Here is a 17,256-nt window from a genome sequence, read left to right as displayed (position 1 = left end):
TGACAACCACGGTTGCAAACCAGTGCTGCTTTCAACAACTTTTGTGGAGATCGCATGAATGATGCGATCTAGTATGCGCGCTTAGATTTAACAAGTTACCGGATTCATAGGAATTTCGAACACCTTTCAACCTTTATATGCATCTTGTAACTAACGCACGCAGTGTGTTTGCAGACACAGTATGCTGCGTAATTCCTTTGAAGGCATCTTCCACACAGTGAGAGCCTACGGTGTTATTTTTGAAGATTCATGCAGCTGTATTGAACATAGCCGTAATAGAAGAAATATACGGGGTTCTTCAAAATAATGAACCCTGAATTTTTTTTAAGTCGTGTAAGATACGTAGGTGCTGTCTGTAGGTGGTTTGTATGGCAAGGCGAACATTATTTGGACGACATTGTATAATTGACAAAAGTCAAATAAGTAAAATCATCTAAGCAACTTTTATTTTGGGGTGTTAGGACACAACTTTTTAATTCATAAATAAGGTAAGCCAAGTCCATATTTATTTAAAGGGTTGCTAGTTTATCAACGTCCAATGCGGTAAATACCACTTGAAGAGCTTTCAAAAAAATTTTTTCATGTTCAATACCGTGAACCATGGTGCCGATTTTGAAATCTTAAAAACTGATTCGCCTTCACTTTTCGTGGTGTTTCAAATCGCGATTTAAAATGTGCCCTAAAACAACGAATAACAAAGTGGATTATTTAGTAATCCCTTTGTCAAACTCCAATACAAAAAACACTCTCTAGCCTACCGCGAAATCAACCTGCGGAGACGGAATTGAAGTATCCTTCACGGCTTTGAAAAGAAAAATCTGTGTTAAATACTTTCAATCCACCGGTATATTCGGTGCATGAATTCGTTAACAATCAACTGGGGAACATGTCTATGGGGTTTTGGTCCCTAAGTTCATTGTTGCAGCCTCGATGCCGGCTACGGCAGCTACATTTCGAAGCGGGTCAAATGATAACGCGCTGTGCATTGAGGTTTGTTCGCGGGTAAAATAATCCACTGCCTTTGAAGGCAGTGTACTTAGGTGCGCATCAGAGGCCATAGCGTTGTTTCGGCGGGTAAGCCTCAATCAGTCACAAAATACGAGTTGATAACAGAACTTACCCTGTCCTCTTCTGGTACCTCTTGTACAGGAAGAAGGCAGCGATAAGGAGTAGAAAGATGAGTGGGATGAGCACGGCCAAGACGATCGTTGCCGTCGAAGCACCTGCAGTTGAGGGAGCTGTAGAGAAGAAAGAATGTTTTGAAAACAGCGGTAGAGGGCGCCAGTTTACTCCGCAGTTTTCACAATTTTAAAGATATTCCTACTTAGAAAATAACTGAAGATTGATGGTCCTTTCTGTGGTCGTTACACGAAGTATATATGCACTCCGGGAAGCCGAAACGTCCTCTTGTATTTCAACATAAAGAAAAAATTTTTACGAAAGCTTTTATATGTTTTAACCATATGAATTATACATGAAGCACTACTAGCAGAGAAATACTTTGAGCTTTTATACTAAAACCGTCCTTTGTGAATCTATATCGGGAATTTAAACTTTTTACTAAGCGTTATAACTGCGTACGTCTCCGCTGTACTCTTAGGGAAGTACCTCAAACTAGAACGTCGGCTATTATTTTGGCTTTGGTTCATGGAACCTCTTTATTGGTAACCTCGTTATATCTTATTTTTTTTCTCATAGACTAAGAGACTAGAATCCCACCCAGTGACTCAATCCCAAAGTGAGAAGCGAAGGTCACCCCAGTAAGCGGCTGAAATTTAGGAAAATTTCTAACCTAATCAATATTGAGGGTCTCGCTGGCGTTCTCAAACCCTCTCTGGCGCATTTCAAAATTATTACTTAATGCTCGCCGTTATTACTGTGCGATTTTCACCGCAGCGGGGCGTTCCGTCAAGGCAACTAGAAAGAAGCCGAACACAAGATTTGTACCCGTGGTCTTGTTTTCTATATATATAAAGTTCTCGGTATGCTCAGCCTTACATTTGATTACTAATTGAGAATAGAAGCGACATAATGCTGATCACCTTGCATATTGTTGAAATTCTTTTGGAAATTAGCGATTTAGATCTTCGCTAGCCTAAGAAGAGCGAGTTGCGGGGCTAGTGGTATTTTAATTAAAAACTAAAATATAATTTAAAACTAAAATTTATAGTATTGTTTGGTATGCTCTCCAAATAAAATTTATGATTTCGGCTTGCATTTCAGTGACGTTTAATTTTCAAAATTAAACTCTATTTAGCGCAAAAGTTGTTGATGGCCGTTAGTGCCTCTAGTTGTGCGCGCACACTGAACCGCCAGGAGATACCTCTTACAACTCGGATATTTGAGAAATGATGAACCGAACCTGAGAAATAAAATTATTTGTCTCGTCTTTGAGCTGACCAAGATGCTCCCTCCTGCATATCTTTTTTTCTTCGCTGTATTTCAGTCGCCAAAAGGCAAGGCAGCGCCGCCTACGAAGCAACTTCGTATTTCCCGTGGCACTTACTATCTGCTTGAGTCGCGCCGCCTTCCAAAGAAGTTCGAGTTTCTGGTGGCACTTACTATCTGCTTGAGTCGGCCCGCCTACCAAACAAGTTCGTGTTTCTGGTGGCACTTACTATCAATTCAGTCGCGCCGCCTACCAAACAAGTTCTAGTTTCTGGTGGAACTTACTATCTGCTTCAGTCGCGCCGCCTACCAAACAAGTTGGAGTCTCTGGTGGAACTTACTATCTGCTTCAGTCGCGCCGCCTACCAAACAAGTTCGAGTTTCTGGTGGCACTTACTATCTGCTTGAGTGGGGCCACCTACCAAACAAGTTCTAGTTTCTGGTGGCATTTACTATCTGCTTCAGTCGCGTCGCCTACCAAACAAGTTCGAGTGTCTGGTGGCACTTACTATCTGCTTGAGTGTGGCCACCTACCACACAAGTTCGAGTTTCTGGTGGCACTTACTATCTGCTTGAGTCGGGCAGCCTACCAAAGAATTTCGAGTTTCCCGTGGCACTTACTATCTGCTTGAGTCGGGCCGCCTAGCAAACAAGTTGGAGTCTCTGGTGGCACTTACTATCTGCTTGAGTCGACGCCTGGAGCGTCACAGCTGGGCCGTGCTTGATGACCGATTGCACCTCGTTGAAGGCGTAGACGGACACCTCATAATTGGTTCCAGGAACCAAATTAGTAGCGTTGTAGGACAACTCCGTGGTTAGGGCGTGGGTCCGGCTCGCGCCCTGACTGAAGGTCAAGTTGTAGCCGCTTAGCGGTCCATTGAGGACCTTCGGCTTTTCCCATTGCACCAGCATCCAGTGCGTGCCGGCAGATGGCGCCTTGAAATCCTGTGGCTCCGAGGGTTCTGAAATTAAAGAATAGCAGCGCTTATTTTTGTTATCTTGACGAGATAGAGGGGAGGTTACGTCTTCTTGAATTCCTTAGTCAAGTGCTGTTCATTATCAGGTTACTCAGAATCAAGACCTTGGAATGCTGCTTGGACTTTGGAGCGTCTTCGTAGGACACGTCAGCGTTTCGATCCACTTTATGAAGAAATGATTGGAGCGGAACCGAGCTTTGCGATCACGAGAAGCAAGAAAGAGGAAAAAGCAAGGTGGTTAGCCTGCAGCTGCATCTAGTTTTTTTTTATTTTTCTTGTCCATTCTCTTGCTTGGCTCCAATGAGTATTTACGTGCCTGCTGTGAATATTTTCTGAAAATGTTCTCTATGTATTCTGAAAATGTTTAATGTGATGTACAGATAGTGACCTATAGTTTGATTTCTTTGCTTTTCAGCCCAGAAAGAGCTGTTATCTTAGTCGGGGGGTCCGGAAGGTTCTGACAATTAGAACCGCTAAATTTCGCGTAGGGATTTTCTGATTCATTACGCACACAACAGCTCTGCACACTGTGCTTGTCTGGAAAATCGTGCGCTCCTAAAACGAGAGGGCAAAGCGTTTGCAACACAACGTTAATCTATACAGGCTTTATCTTGAGACCCCCTTTACGGCTCAGTAGACATAGTAAAACCTGTATATTTTGTCTTACCTCCAAAGTCAGTCCTGAAAGCGAAGTGCCTGTCCTGCCCACAATCGCTTTTGTTCGTACACGACGAGACGTTAACTTCGTAATTCGTCCATGCACTTAAGTGCTCGATGGTCACATTCCGTGCCGTCGTCTCGAACGGAGTTTGTCCGGTGACCTTCACTTCGAAGCCGGTAATGTTGAACCTAGGGTCTTCCGGCTCTTCCCAGTACAGCTGGACGCGGTTCTCCTCGACGTCTTCGGCCTTTGGACGTGGAGGCATGGGACCTGGAATAAAAAGCATGGACATAGAATTGTCTTAGTTTTTGTGTGCTGAGCAGACAATTAACCATAATTGTTTTACCCTCTGCTTCATTTACATATCCCCATTTGTGCTGTAATCTCCGCATTCTTCTTCATTTACACTAATATACATACTCGAAAACTGTAGACAGATGTCCTTAGGAAAGCATTTATACGAGCGGAAAAAACGTCACTGCTATAAAAGACTTCATTCTAAATTGTTACTGTGTATTCGCTCGCGGCTCACGTAAGTGCGGGAAGATTGTCCTAAACGAGGACGACACTATTTTCTTGCATGCGTCATGCTGACACGTACTATTCTCCGTAAACGATAATGCAAAGCGACGAGAGACCACCAGCGTGATGAGATAAAATTAAGTTCATGTGTATTGTTTAGAATCTCATTCTCATTTGGGTAAGCCCCGTCTCACCGAGTGCAGATTGATCCCCTAAATACATAAACCTCAGATGTACGTTTTCTTCGTGTCGAAGAACGTAGTGTGCGGTGAGCAGAGAAGGGAAATTATATTTTCTTTCAGACGCACCTCACGCCATACACTCACCTTTTCCGAAGGTTTCGAATCCGAGTTCAGATTCAGAGCTGTAGAGTGGTGCTTTGGTGGTGTTATCGATGTTATACGCTGCTATAGACACGTTGAAAAGATGAAACTCAAATTTCAGATCCACTGTAATATTGGTTACTATTGCCGCAAATACTATCATTCTCGTTTCGTGTTTGTCTTCGTCGTAGATGCGTAGGCAGTAGCCATCCAGGGGTCCATTGGGGTGCTCAGGGGCTTCCCAGGTGAAGTGCACTTTAACGTCCTTTTCAATGGCATAACTAAAGTTTCGTACCTCTGAAGGGGCTGAAAAGCAATGAAGAAAGCGAATCAGAGGCCAATATGAAAACAATACAAAAAGGGCAGTCATTTCTTAGTACCAGCGTGGCGTACCCTATATACGTCACGGTGTGAGACCTGCTTCATGGTTTCGTTAGTTATGCTTTCGGAAGGACGCTTCTGTTGATTCCAACAGGTATAGAAATAACAAAAACAGCTTGCCGTACAGGAAGTATTTACGGCGAACCGGCCTCTAATTTTTGGTAAGAGATATTTTTAGAAAAGACGATAACTTTTCGGTATATTTATACCAGCGTTGGCAGACGTCACAGAAAGATAAATAACGCAAACTAGAAGACTGTCTAGCTAAACTTTAACAGATAGACGCACCGGACTGCATTATAAATTATTCATAATGTCCATATATGTTTAAAGAATTTAGTGAATATAAATACCAACAGTGCAGCGTCTTAAACGTAAATTGTGGCGCACGCACCACGTGACCTTCTGTGTCCAACCAGCACTGCAGGTTTCATGTTAGCTGCTGGATACATGGCAGGGCATGGAAGGCTGCGTGACACGTGAGTTATGAAGTGACGCCTATTGGTGGACGTCGCTGTGGGTGCCTCGCAGGGACGCGGTTTTCGCATTGCGCAAAAATGGAAACCGCCAAAATTTTTTGAATGACCTCGCAGAAGACACTGGCTGTTCCAAGATACTAGAACCTGATATAGCCAATGAATTAGCCAGTCGCGAACCTATATTTGCAACCAGACGTCTATTTAGTTGAAAGTAAAATATTGTTATATTACTTTCTCCTTTCACCTCTGCTGAACTAACTCACTGCCTACAAAACCTGTGAAATACGGAAAACTCACAATTCGAACGTGCCAAATCATGGAAAGCATGAAGAGGTTAGCAGTGAACGCTACAATCATAGAAACCAGAACATACAACGAAGATATGCAGGATAACGCGATCTTACTGTGTTTACTACCAAAAATAATGACTACAGAAGAAGGAACATTTGCTATGTCGCGACCAAGCTGGCATTAACATCGGCATTGGTTTTTTGAACGCCTTCATATGTCCGCATCACCATCGGTGCAGCCGACGTACCATGTGTAGGGGCTTAAAAGTTTACAGAAAAAAAATTGGCCAATCTAGGAAAGCTTTCCTGGCTTTCTCGTTAAAAAACTTAGGACAATATAACTACTGTAACCGAACGCTGCATGTCTTGCTTAAAACTCACGTAATACACCATCGTTTTGTCACAAAACTAGAAGCTAATTTTTTTAGAGTGTCAACCGCATGTTAAGGACTCGTGCTTCAACTCATTATTCTCTAGAATTGCGTGTCTGTCACAGAACAGCACTGAAATGGCGTCAACACTTAGTCTGTGAAAAGGGGGTACATATATAGCTTTGCTGGAATGGCTTTAAAAGAGTTCTACGGGACAGGATATAACAATGCAACGAACGACTGCGACAAAATCCGGTATGCTGTGTTCAGTTTAACTGGCATGGCTGCCGCCATGCTAGGAGGAACACGGCAGTGGGACGTTTTGAATTATGTTGAACCACCTGGTGTTCTTTAACAGGCACTGAAATGCCCGTCCGCCTCTCGAGATGCGGCCGCCGAGGTCGAGTCTAGAAAGAGTTTTTTTTTAAAGAAAGGAAACTTTATACTCTAACCACCATTCACCACGGCCTTGATCGTTAAAATACAAGAAGCACACAGGCCCTAGGTTATTTGTGGTCGATAAGAATGTAGACCATCTCCTAGGGCCCTGCATGAATGTTCTTAATGAACAGTCTGCATCGAAACGCATCTGCCGCGGTCGGGTTCGAACCCGGGAACTCCGGGCGCTCGGCTACTGATCCGGAGTTCCTGGGATTGAACCCGACCGCGGTGGCTGCGTTTCGATGGAGGCGAACCGCTAAGGCGCCCGTGTGCTTTGCTATGTCAGTACACATTAAAGATCCCCAGGTGGTCGAAATTATTCCGGAGCCCTCCACTACGGCCCCGCTTTCTTCCTTTCTTCTGTCACTCCCTCGTTTATTGCTTCTCTTACGGCGCGGTTCAGGTGTCCGCCGATAGGTGAGACAGATACTGCTCCAGTTTCTTTCTCGAAAAACTAATTTTCAATTTTTTTCCACACTGCGTTTAAAAGAAGTGCGTAAAACGTACACGGCCATTTAAGGATGAGGCAATGCCGGCAAGTTTTCAGAAGGCAGGAAGATGTGTTGTCTTAGAGAAACAGTTAAGAGAAGTAACAAAAGCTGTTTGAGGAAGAACAATGCGTCAATGACCAGTTGCACAGGTAAAAAGTGCACTGCTCGTCAAACAGCGAATTGTAATTTTCGCAGCGTGTCTGTTCCTCTAACTCTCCTTTTAGAGGACTATATACTACTAGAAGAGTATTCACAGCACATGATTCTGCTTTAACTTTGCTGCTTTGCGTTCCTAGCAGCATAGCACAGGCTCCTACAACTCCTGATACATGGCGCTCCGGGTGAGCCTTGCTGGCGTAGTTGAGATAGAAGGTCGTGCAAACACTTCTATGCTTTGCAACACCACGTCCGGGAAGACGCAACGGAAAACTAATAACAGCGCTATTGACGTGCTGATAACCACTTCGTCACCTCGAACTCCACCGCACCACGATAAGAGCCAGGGCCACAAGAGCGCAGGCGAATTGTAGCCCTCAAAGGAAAGCAAATTAAGGCGGCTAGCTGGGGCTGTAGTTCAGCTGGAAGCTCACAGAAAAACAGTCGGAATAACACTGCCTCTTTGAAAAGAAGATATTTATGGTGTGAACGCATTACACTGTGCTAATTTTTACTAGGAACTCAGAACAAATTGTGGTGGACTCCATCTTGATTCTAGCGGCTCCAGCAGTTCTGCGTAAGATTAATTTTCGCACCATGTGTTATGTTTAAACATTTCTTCACGTTGTGCGCGATGAGAAGAAAAAAAGCACATAAAAACAGAAAGAAAGATAAACTGCATTTAGATGCGCATTATTACGCTAGATATAGATAAGGGCAGAATGTTAGGTAAAATATAATAGAAATGAAAGAAAGTAAATGAAAAACAGAAAAACAACAATATATCGGAGGTTGCGCAGACAGCCTTGTGTACGAGATACGCGAGAAAGTGAGAGTACCCTTTGGTTATTAAAAACAAACTTAATTCGCTTTCAGGACAAAGAGGCGGCTGTAGTCTGTTCTTTATCACGGTGTTCCACGTGGCAAGCAAAAGCTATGTATTAAATTTCACATAAACACACCTACATGTTAACTACACACAACACTGGAGGACACATTTACGCCTACAAAAAAGATTTTAGAATAGTATAATATTGAGTGGTGTATCTCCGAGATCTATCAAGGTCTTATAATTAATAAAGCAAGGTTGAAAATCAGCACGCCCGCCTTACCAGCAACTTCGGTTGTGCTGACCGCGAAAGATGGCTCTCCGCAGAAAGTATCACGGCAGTTTTTCATGGAAACATTGTAGGCAGTCCAGGGATCCAAATCTGTCACGTTGTGAGTCACTGTTCCGTTGACACTCTCGCCGCAAGCTTCAATACGTACAAGCGATTCCCCGTAAAGGTCTTCCCGGCGAACATCAACCTCGCATTTGGTAGCATTGGGATCTGCTAACCACCTGAAAGTGAAGCTGGTAGCCGTGGATGCCACCAGTGTTACGTCCTTCGGAGCATCTGTAAAAGGGGCGAGCATTGTGAGGAACTGCAAGGGTTGAATGCACAATGCATGAAGCCGTGACACTGACATTTTCGCATCGACAAAGGGTAAACACGGACACAGTTTGCCTGAAGTTGTCACCGACTATTGCAGGGTATCGAGAATAAAGAGTGCTGAACTCCCTTCACACAACAAGGTGTGTTAAGCGGCTTCTTCAGCGCTTAAACTTTGTTTGATGTACCTGACAGATAGCTCATGATATTAGTTCATTAAAGCGAAAGCTTTACTAGGCTATGTCGGCGAGGGTCTTATCCGCAATATGTATCGGCAGCAGTTGTGGGAAACTCAAAAGAGGTAGCGTCAAACGAGTGCTTGTAATCGAATGAGGATGATGTGAGGACTCTACCCGAAAAAACAAAAACTTTCGAAATCTGATGAATAGCTAATTAGAGCCAAAAATGTCCAGAAAGTGGGCGAGCCAGAGCAAAACTGCCGCAAAATTTGAAAACGCCGCAAGTAGGTGAAGCTACACCGTAGCGCAAAATTTTAAAAACCGCAAGTGTGGACAGTGCCAAAGCGTGGCGCCAAATTTTAAAACTCAAAATTGGCGATCACATTACCAGGAGATAAGTGATCGATACGTAAGCAGGAGATAGAAAAAAAGGAATGATAAATTAGAGGCACTCATGCAATTAATGAGAAGCAAAACATAATGGACGGGTAAATAATCTGGACAGGTATATAGTGATTGCGCGGGGACGAAGCGAGGGGGAAAATTGGAGATCTAGAAATGGTAGCCGGGATAAAACGACGGTATATTCAGAGATAATCGATAACCAATCAATCAAGTGAACAAGAAAACCACTATGGCGCCAAATTTGAAAGGCGACCAGTGTTGAGGAGGCGTCAACGCTTTCGCATTCTTCCAATGCTGGTAACTAAAGTGATCTCTAATTTTGAGAACCCAAATTACTTTTATAAACCTGAGAAAAGGAAATGAATGCCTAGGCGCCTTTTTGAACGTATAAATGGACACAAGATGCACCTACCGGCAGGAACAAAGAACTCAGATAAATGAGATAATTTAATCTTGAAGGTGGGCAATAGTTGGTTTCTTAATATGATCGGAAGAATTTCAAGCGGAAGAGCATGGTACCGATTATTCGAACCAAAAATTAAACGACGAAAATGTGATACCTGTAAGAAAATGCTCTCATTTCAGAGCTGCTTTCTCTGCTTAGTAGTGTGGAAGCGCTTTTCGCGCTTCGGAATTGTTTTGGGAAGGCGAACGCGAGCATTCGAGTAGAACTTTTGGCTTGGATAGATGGTGCTTTATTTTTTTGGGTAAAAATTAGCGCAACATAAAAACGTTCACAACTGAGACAGACCGGACACTTGTAAAGTTTAAATGGCACACTAATTTTTATCCAAGAAAATGCAGCACAACATTTCGAATTTAATACTTGATTATTATGCGCGCCTATTCAGAAAAACTGAATCGCCAGTTTTCTCGCTTGCATATTTTTTTTACACTTACCTATACCGTCGGTTGTGACGTCAAAGCTCTCCGGGGGTCCGTAAACGTAACGGCCGGTTGTGTTCGTGTTGAATGCACGCACAGAGCAGTTGAATGTTGCTCTTAACTCGTGCAGAGTGAAAGAGACCTGATTTGATTTCTTGCTCCCGATAATATCTTCGGACTCATTATAGTGCGTTTCGGAGTCATAGCACTGGACTGTGTAGCCAGAAGGTTGTTCATCCTCTTCGGGTGCGTCCCAGCTGGCTTCAAGCAGAGTACCATTAATAATATCGCCCTTAAGGTTCTGTACTTTTCCTGGAGCTGAAATGAGCAGAGAAAAATGAGCCGGTTACGAGAATTTGCAACAGCAATCAACTGTACTTTTGCAGTACTTGCAGAGTTATACCTGAATGTTAAATAAGAGCGCTGTAGCTTTGTGAACCTCTTCTCATTTAAATTGTGAACCTACATATAATTTTACTGATTTTCGCAGAAAAAAGGACTGTTGAAGAACAGATGATAGGTATTGTATTACTGTGTTTTTCAGCCGTAAATTCACCTAACAGAGCTTACACCAAACGCACAAGATATGCACGAAGTAATTTGTTTAATAATTTTTTTCTTATCCGAAAGTGATGGTTAATGTAACATCTAAAAGCATGTGAGCTCATCTAACAGAGCTTGGGGTGCATGAAATCAGCTTAGGTTTGTCTTGGTCCAGAGGCGAGCTTCGACTAAAGATAGCTCCGCTAAAAAACAGTTTCGTCCGTTTCGCCACTCTAGTATGCGGTAGAATGTATTACTCTCAAAGAAGCGTAGAATGCAACCGTAACAATTAGTGTTCGAGGTAAGTTAGTAGTTTTTGTTCAATTACGTATGGTTAGTGATTCAGCAGCACTCTGCCAGTGCCGCCACAAAGAGACAGAGAGCTCAAAAGAGGAGTGGGCGATTGGCAAAATAATATCATTGTACTGCCAGTCCATGTACGACAAGGTGCTGGAAGACACAACACAGCGTTTGCACTGTCTTCTCTACTTTTTGAAGGCTGTGTGTCCTTTGCATGAGTTTTAAGTGCCACCACGGGATTTGGGTGGTTTTCTGGTTTTGTGGCGGCTTCCATAGATTTCACTTAGCAGAGGCGCTCCGCAGTTAACAAAACAAAGTGACATGCTTAAAGAAAACGCAGTCGCAAACTCGCCTGTCTAACCTCTAGGCACCGACAGTAGACTAAATTTGACAGTACACTAAGTAGACTAAATTTGCACCTGACATTTTGTAACAACTAGCATATATACTTCAGCACGTGATAGGTGCGCTCCACCTCCACGTAAAGACAATTACCTTTGCTGTAAAACAAAAAAAAAGATGTTTTTACCAACTAGCCCAAATTACCCTGGGCTTGGTTCGTTGTCATTGGGATGGAATATATTTTGTCTTTATCGCTTCTGTTGTGTCTTCCGTCCCTTTTTTGTTCAGGTCTGCCGGTATTCACACTTTTCCTAAGCGGCCCAGGTTACTGCCTTAGTTTCGAATTATTTTTGCATTTTCCGAGACCAAGAAAAATGAACTTCAGCTTCATGATTCATGGTTTACGGGGGTTTAACGTCCCAAGGCGACTCAGGCTATGAGGGACGCCTTAGTAGAGGGCTCCGGACATTTCTGCCACTTGGGGTTATTTAACGTTCACTGACATCGCACAGTACACGGGCCTCTAGAATTTCTCCTCCATCGAAATTCGACCGCCGCGGCAGGGATCAAATGCGCGTGTTTAGAGCCAACAGCCGAAAGCCATAAGCACTCGGCCACCGGGGTGGCTAAATTCATCTTCAATATCCTCCTGGCATCCGAGGGAAAGAGGCTGTCGGGCAGTGTACATCAGGCTAAGAACTTTGCTTTTAGTATTACCGACAAGCCTCAAACGCTGAACGCATCTCAAGGCTGATTCCACAGGTTGCTTGTGCAGATTTTGTTGAGGAGAAATTCCAAAACGAGTAAAAAGTTAGAGCCTTTACAAGAAGAACAAATTAGGTCGGTAGTCTAAATCCGTAACTTCATAACGGTGATATATATATATATATATATATATATATATATATATATATACCTTGTCTGCTAACAGCTTAACGATTAACGAGCGTCTCGGTTCTGGCAGTCTTGATGCCATAGGTAGCAAACGAGGGCTCTCGCAAGGTTGCCGCCCTCGCCGTTAGATGACGTTCCACGTCACATTCGCGGTAATACAGGACGTGCTACGTCCGCCGCGGTGGCTCAGTGGTTAGGGCGCTGGACTACTGATCCGGAGTTCCCGGGTTCGAACCCGACCGCGGCGGCTGCGTTTTTATGGAGGAAAAACGCTAAGGCGCCCGTGTGCTGTGCGATGTCAGTGCACGTTAAAGATCCCCAGGTGGTCGAAATTATTCCGGAGCCCTCCACTACGGACCTATTTGTTCCTCTCTTCTTTCACTCCCTCCTTTATCCCTTCCCTTACGGCGCGGTTCAGGTGCCTAACGATATATGAGACAGATACTGCGCCATTTCCTTTCCACCAAAAACCAATTATTAATTATTATTACGTCCGCCGCTATGGACGAGTGTGGCGCTGGTGAACAATCTCAAGGTTCGCTTGCACCCAATAAACATAAGCACCCACGAAAGCAGCAGATTGGACAGCCGTCGCCGTAGCTCAGTTGGTAAGAGCACCGGACGTGGTATTCGGAGGTCGTGGGTTCGGATCCCACCGGCGGTATGGTTGTTTTTTCTGCTGGTTTATAAGTAATTTTCTTTAAAAAAAAGAACAATTGATTGGCACTAGAAATTAAAAAAAATAGAAAACATTCTCTTTGCACCTTGGTTTCGGTGACTGTTGGCTTCCTTAATATGTTTGTCAAACGAGCCCCTAATTTTATTTGTCTTGTCTGCTAACGTATATATATATATGTATATATAGGGCTAATTGGAGAGTTGGAGAGACATGGGAGAGGCCTTAGCCCTGCAGTGGGTGTAGTAAGGCTGATGATGATGATGATGATGATGATGATGATGATGATGATATATAATCATATGTAGTTAATTAGAATTTGTTTGCTTTGACAACCTATTTGGAGGATATTAGAGGGAAGCTGCGTGTTTCAATCGCCTTGGCGGCACACGCACGTCTGGAGATACACTGCGCGAGTGAAAAAAAAGGATATATGCGGCGCGATTTCTTTTTCCTGCTATCCTTTCGTCCCAAACCGCCTGCCTTTCTTTCCACCTTTTCTTGATTGCTCGTACGTGGCGAGCTTGAAGAAAACGCACTTTACTCAAGACAGCTTCAGGTGGAGATAATTTACCTCGACAATTCCGAATTATTGATCGATTGCAGTAGCACGTTTATCCAGCTTTGATAGTGCACATTTTTATTGTTTATCTGCTGTGGCAATGGCAGAGTTTTTCTTATTCCGCCTGTCCACCTTTGAGCTTTTTTAGTGCATGGGGTTTGTATAAATTATTTAAAAAAAAATCCCTTGCCGAGGAACTAACAAATCAATACACTGTAATGCTAAAGACGAGAGCTTATATTATTGCAGTAGGAACTCCCACAATTTTTTTTGATCTCCAGAAGTTGTCATCTTTTTACACAATTCAATACTCACGCTTCACAAATGTAGAAGCCGTGGCCTCTTGCACAGGGCCGAAGCAGGTTCTGTTGCTCAGAGTGGCTCCTGTCTTTACGCTGACAGTGTAAGTTGTATTCGGGTGAAGACCGTCGAAAGTGCGCTTGTGTTCAGTTCCTTCAGCCGTCTCGTTTCGGCATTCCGCCGGAGACGAACAAAGCGTGAAGTATATATCTCCGGCCCACTTGTCCTGCCATGATACAAGCAGCTCTGTAGTGCTAACGCCCGTCACGGTAAGGCCACCAAGTCTTGGCACTGTAAAAGCAAAATAAAGTTTAAACATGCGGCCCTCATACACAAATAGCGCTGCCGAAATAAAGAATTAAACGGCATCAAAAGCACTACAATCTGTGAACTACATTGTCGAGTATGTTGCGCTGGACACAGCTTCTTGTGGTCTAGGATAACGCAAAGTATGTACCTGATGAAACGAGCGAAGTACAGAATAATTATAAACAACCCTTTTTGTCAATACAAATATGACATGCATATTGCTTACCAAACGCTGAAAAATAAGCCCTATTGCATTGTATCAAACTGAAACAAATTTTTGTTAATTAGTCGACTCCCCGCGGCTCTGTATTTCAAAACTCCAGATACCAAAATAAACCTTCAGATGCGTAGAAGGTAAGTATCCAAAGGTTACTTTGTTTTCTCGAACCGCGGTATTTAGGTTTCTTGTTTCAACATTATAAGGTTTCATGACAGGTCTCACACGATCAACTGTTTTCAAAATGCGGTAATGATGTCGAATTGCCGTAATAACTGTGGCGTCTGCCATTTGGCGGTTATCATGGCTTCGAAGTTATTTCGTGATGTGCATCAAACCAGCGCTTGCACCGAGCTGAAATTCGATTTTTTGTGTCCCTGAAACTTATTTTCCGCTGCGATTTTGATTACCACAAGCTTGAAGTAGCGAGCTGCGCAAATGCTTTAAGTCGTCAAGTTGCGAAAACTTCGCTGTCAGCGGGTGATGCGTAATTTAGAAAATAAACTTGCGGACCGTGGGCTACATGAAAGCGGGCGTGGTTATTCAGGATAAATGCGCATAGGTAGTTGTCTAACAATTTTTTAACTCTTGTAACCAATATCTCTGAAGTATTAATTCGGGATAAATTTCAAAAAGTTCATATTATTAAAAAATAAAAATTGATATTTCCTGCACGATGTAATTCTCGCATTTTTGTTACTCCGCGATGAGCCCCACAAGCCTCACACAACACAACATAACACAACGTAACTTAACAGAAGCCTCATCAAGGGACGTGGCAACTGGCGCTAAATACAAAGACAGAAGATAGAAGGTGCCGTTGCACATGCGCTTTAGGGTGTGACCTTTTGTAAACGTTTTGCCTGTATATTAAATGTGTCTGTCTCGAATAAAACCAATTGATGTCCAGCGTTAGTGGTTTCCGTCAATCTTCTGTCCTTGTATTTAGAGCTTGTTACAATGTGCCTTGAATGTAAAGAACGCCAAATAGCCCAGCTTACCGCTTTAAATGTCATCGAGGGACACGAGAAATATACATAACATTGCTTACCACCATGCGTTCAAGTATGAAGAAAAAAGCCAGATAATTATAGCATTAACCACTTTAACATAACAGCAACGTTATCTATTCTACAATAACAACCGAAACTGATCAAGACAGTTTGAAACAGTGGTTATTTCTATTCTATGTTTTGAAGAGCAAATTACAGGCCTCTGCAAATTATAGGTGGGTTCTCACTTTCAAGCAAACCACACCAAAGAATGCAAATGTTTGAGTCCTAAGAACATATGCTTACACTTTGGATACGACGTGAAGTTGGTGCCAGCTGGTTCACTGAAGCTCTTTTTCTTAGACTCATGATCTTTGTAATAAGCCCAGACTGTTATGTTGTACTTTGCGTTGAAGTCAGGTAGAGGAAAAGTGCAATATAGCTCAGTATACGGAATCGTCTTGTTTTTGCAAATCTGCGGGTCGCTTTCGTAGCAGAGTCTGGCAACAAATCCAGTCAGCCATTTTTTGTTATCGTACATCCATTTGACATTCGCTTCGTTTGTGCAGAGCACGTCGACTGTTAGGTTTCTTGGAGGATCTGTAAAAAAATCAATTTTTAAGTGAGCTACTTGCCTCATAATCAGCCTGACTACCATCACTGCAGGGCAAACGCCTCTGTCATATCTGTCCAGTCAACCCTATCTTCTGCCAGCTGGGGCCACTCTATCCCCACAAACTTCTTAACCTCGTCTCCCCATGTAGCTTCCTGCTGTCCCCTGCAAGGTTTCCTTCTCTTAGAATCCATACCGTTACTCTTAAGGCAAACAAGCAGGCAGACTTCTCCTGTTTTTATCAAAGTCTCTCTCCCTTCTCCATCGGATATCTAGATTTCGCATTACTTTTCGCATTACAATTCCACTAGGATGTCATTACCAGCATTTGTTCCCTGACCAACTCTGCCCTCTTATTGCCTCTTAACGTTACACCTATCATAAATGAAAGTTTATGTCTATCAAATGTAAAGTATATAACAGGTACTCATCTACAATTACCGGTACTGATGTTACCGGTACTTATATATGGAGCTGAAACATCGAATATAATGAAAGTAGTCCGACTCAAACTGAGGACCACTCAGGGAGCAACTTGACTGAAACGCCCCTAAGTTCGTCGGACCAGTATGTGCGGATCGTTTGCCTCTTTAATGAGGCAGCAATTATCATCCGCGTTGCCCGAAATCTCCATAGCACAAGGTTCTTTTATTTTGCATCCGCTCATTAGGTCGCATTGAAAGGAAAAGTTAGAGTGGCAGTGAAAAGAGCGGCAACTGGGTGCTGATATTCTCTACCCGGCGCGTGCTGACTAGGGCAGACTGGCTCCGTTTGAAAACAAAATATTAACAGAAATTGCCAACACCACTTAAGTGGCGTTTAAAACTGTGAGCACAGCAGCAAAGGGAATTGCATTCTCTCGACGCTTGCTTAATGCAGTGATTAAAGACTGTCGTGGTTTTTGGGTTTAGCCGCTCATTCAAACTCTAAGACGTGCAGTCTCAAGGCTTGAGTAACGCAATCGAATCATCATCATCATCATCATTTATTTTTCCTTAAAGGCCCCAATGGGGCATTACATAATGGGGGGGGGGGGAAACAAATGATAATAACGGGTCACAAAGATAGAACACAAATATAAATGGCAAGCAGAAATAAACACAGTAAACGCATTGAAATTACCAAG

General features: G+C 43.2%; 1 protein-coding gene and 2 non-coding genes across 4 annotated transcripts in view; 2 read left to right on the top strand and 1 right to left on the bottom strand.

Annotated features, from left to right (window-relative positions):
• The window catches only part of LOC144104348 (fibronectin-like), a 44,942-nt gene that overhangs the window by 2,453 nt on the left and 25,233 nt on the right, over nucleotides 1-17,256 (bottom strand). For both annotated transcript variants that reach the window (XM_077637295.1, XM_077637294.1), the window contains 8 exons: nucleotides 15,824-16,117; nucleotides 14,015-14,290; nucleotides 10,398-10,700; nucleotides 8,593-8,877; nucleotides 4,875-5,177; nucleotides 4,033-4,296; nucleotides 3,066-3,350; nucleotides 1,121-1,238 (listed from right to left, as the gene is read on the bottom strand). In XM_077637295.1, the coding sequence (XP_077493421.1) occupies nucleotides 1,121-1,238; nucleotides 3,066-3,350; nucleotides 4,033-4,296; nucleotides 4,875-5,177; nucleotides 8,593-8,877; nucleotides 10,398-10,700; nucleotides 14,015-14,290; nucleotides 15,824-16,117 (2,128 nt within the window). The remainder of the gene's footprint in view (nucleotides 1-1,120; nucleotides 1,239-3,065; nucleotides 3,351-4,032; nucleotides 4,297-4,874; nucleotides 5,178-8,592; nucleotides 8,878-10,397; nucleotides 10,701-14,014; nucleotides 14,291-15,823; nucleotides 16,118-17,256) is intronic.
• TRNAS-ACU (transfer RNA serine (anticodon ACU)) lies at nucleotides 12,637-12,708 on the top strand. Its single transcript has one exon. It is a non-coding gene; the product is annotated as a tRNA-Ser (tRNA).
• On the top strand, nucleotides 13,052-13,125 carry TRNAP-UGG (transfer RNA proline (anticodon UGG)). The gene has a single exon. It is a non-coding gene; the product is annotated as a tRNA-Pro (tRNA).

This window comes from Amblyomma americanum, chromosome 9, assembly GCF_052857255.1.
Source record: "Amblyomma americanum isolate KBUSLIRL-KWMA chromosome 9, ASM5285725v1, whole genome shotgun sequence".
Taxonomy (NCBI): domain Eukaryota; kingdom Metazoa; phylum Arthropoda; class Arachnida; order Ixodida; family Ixodidae; genus Amblyomma; species Amblyomma americanum.
The sequence above is the reverse complement of the archived record's forward strand: the minus strand, read 5'-3'. Positions and strand labels throughout refer to the sequence as shown.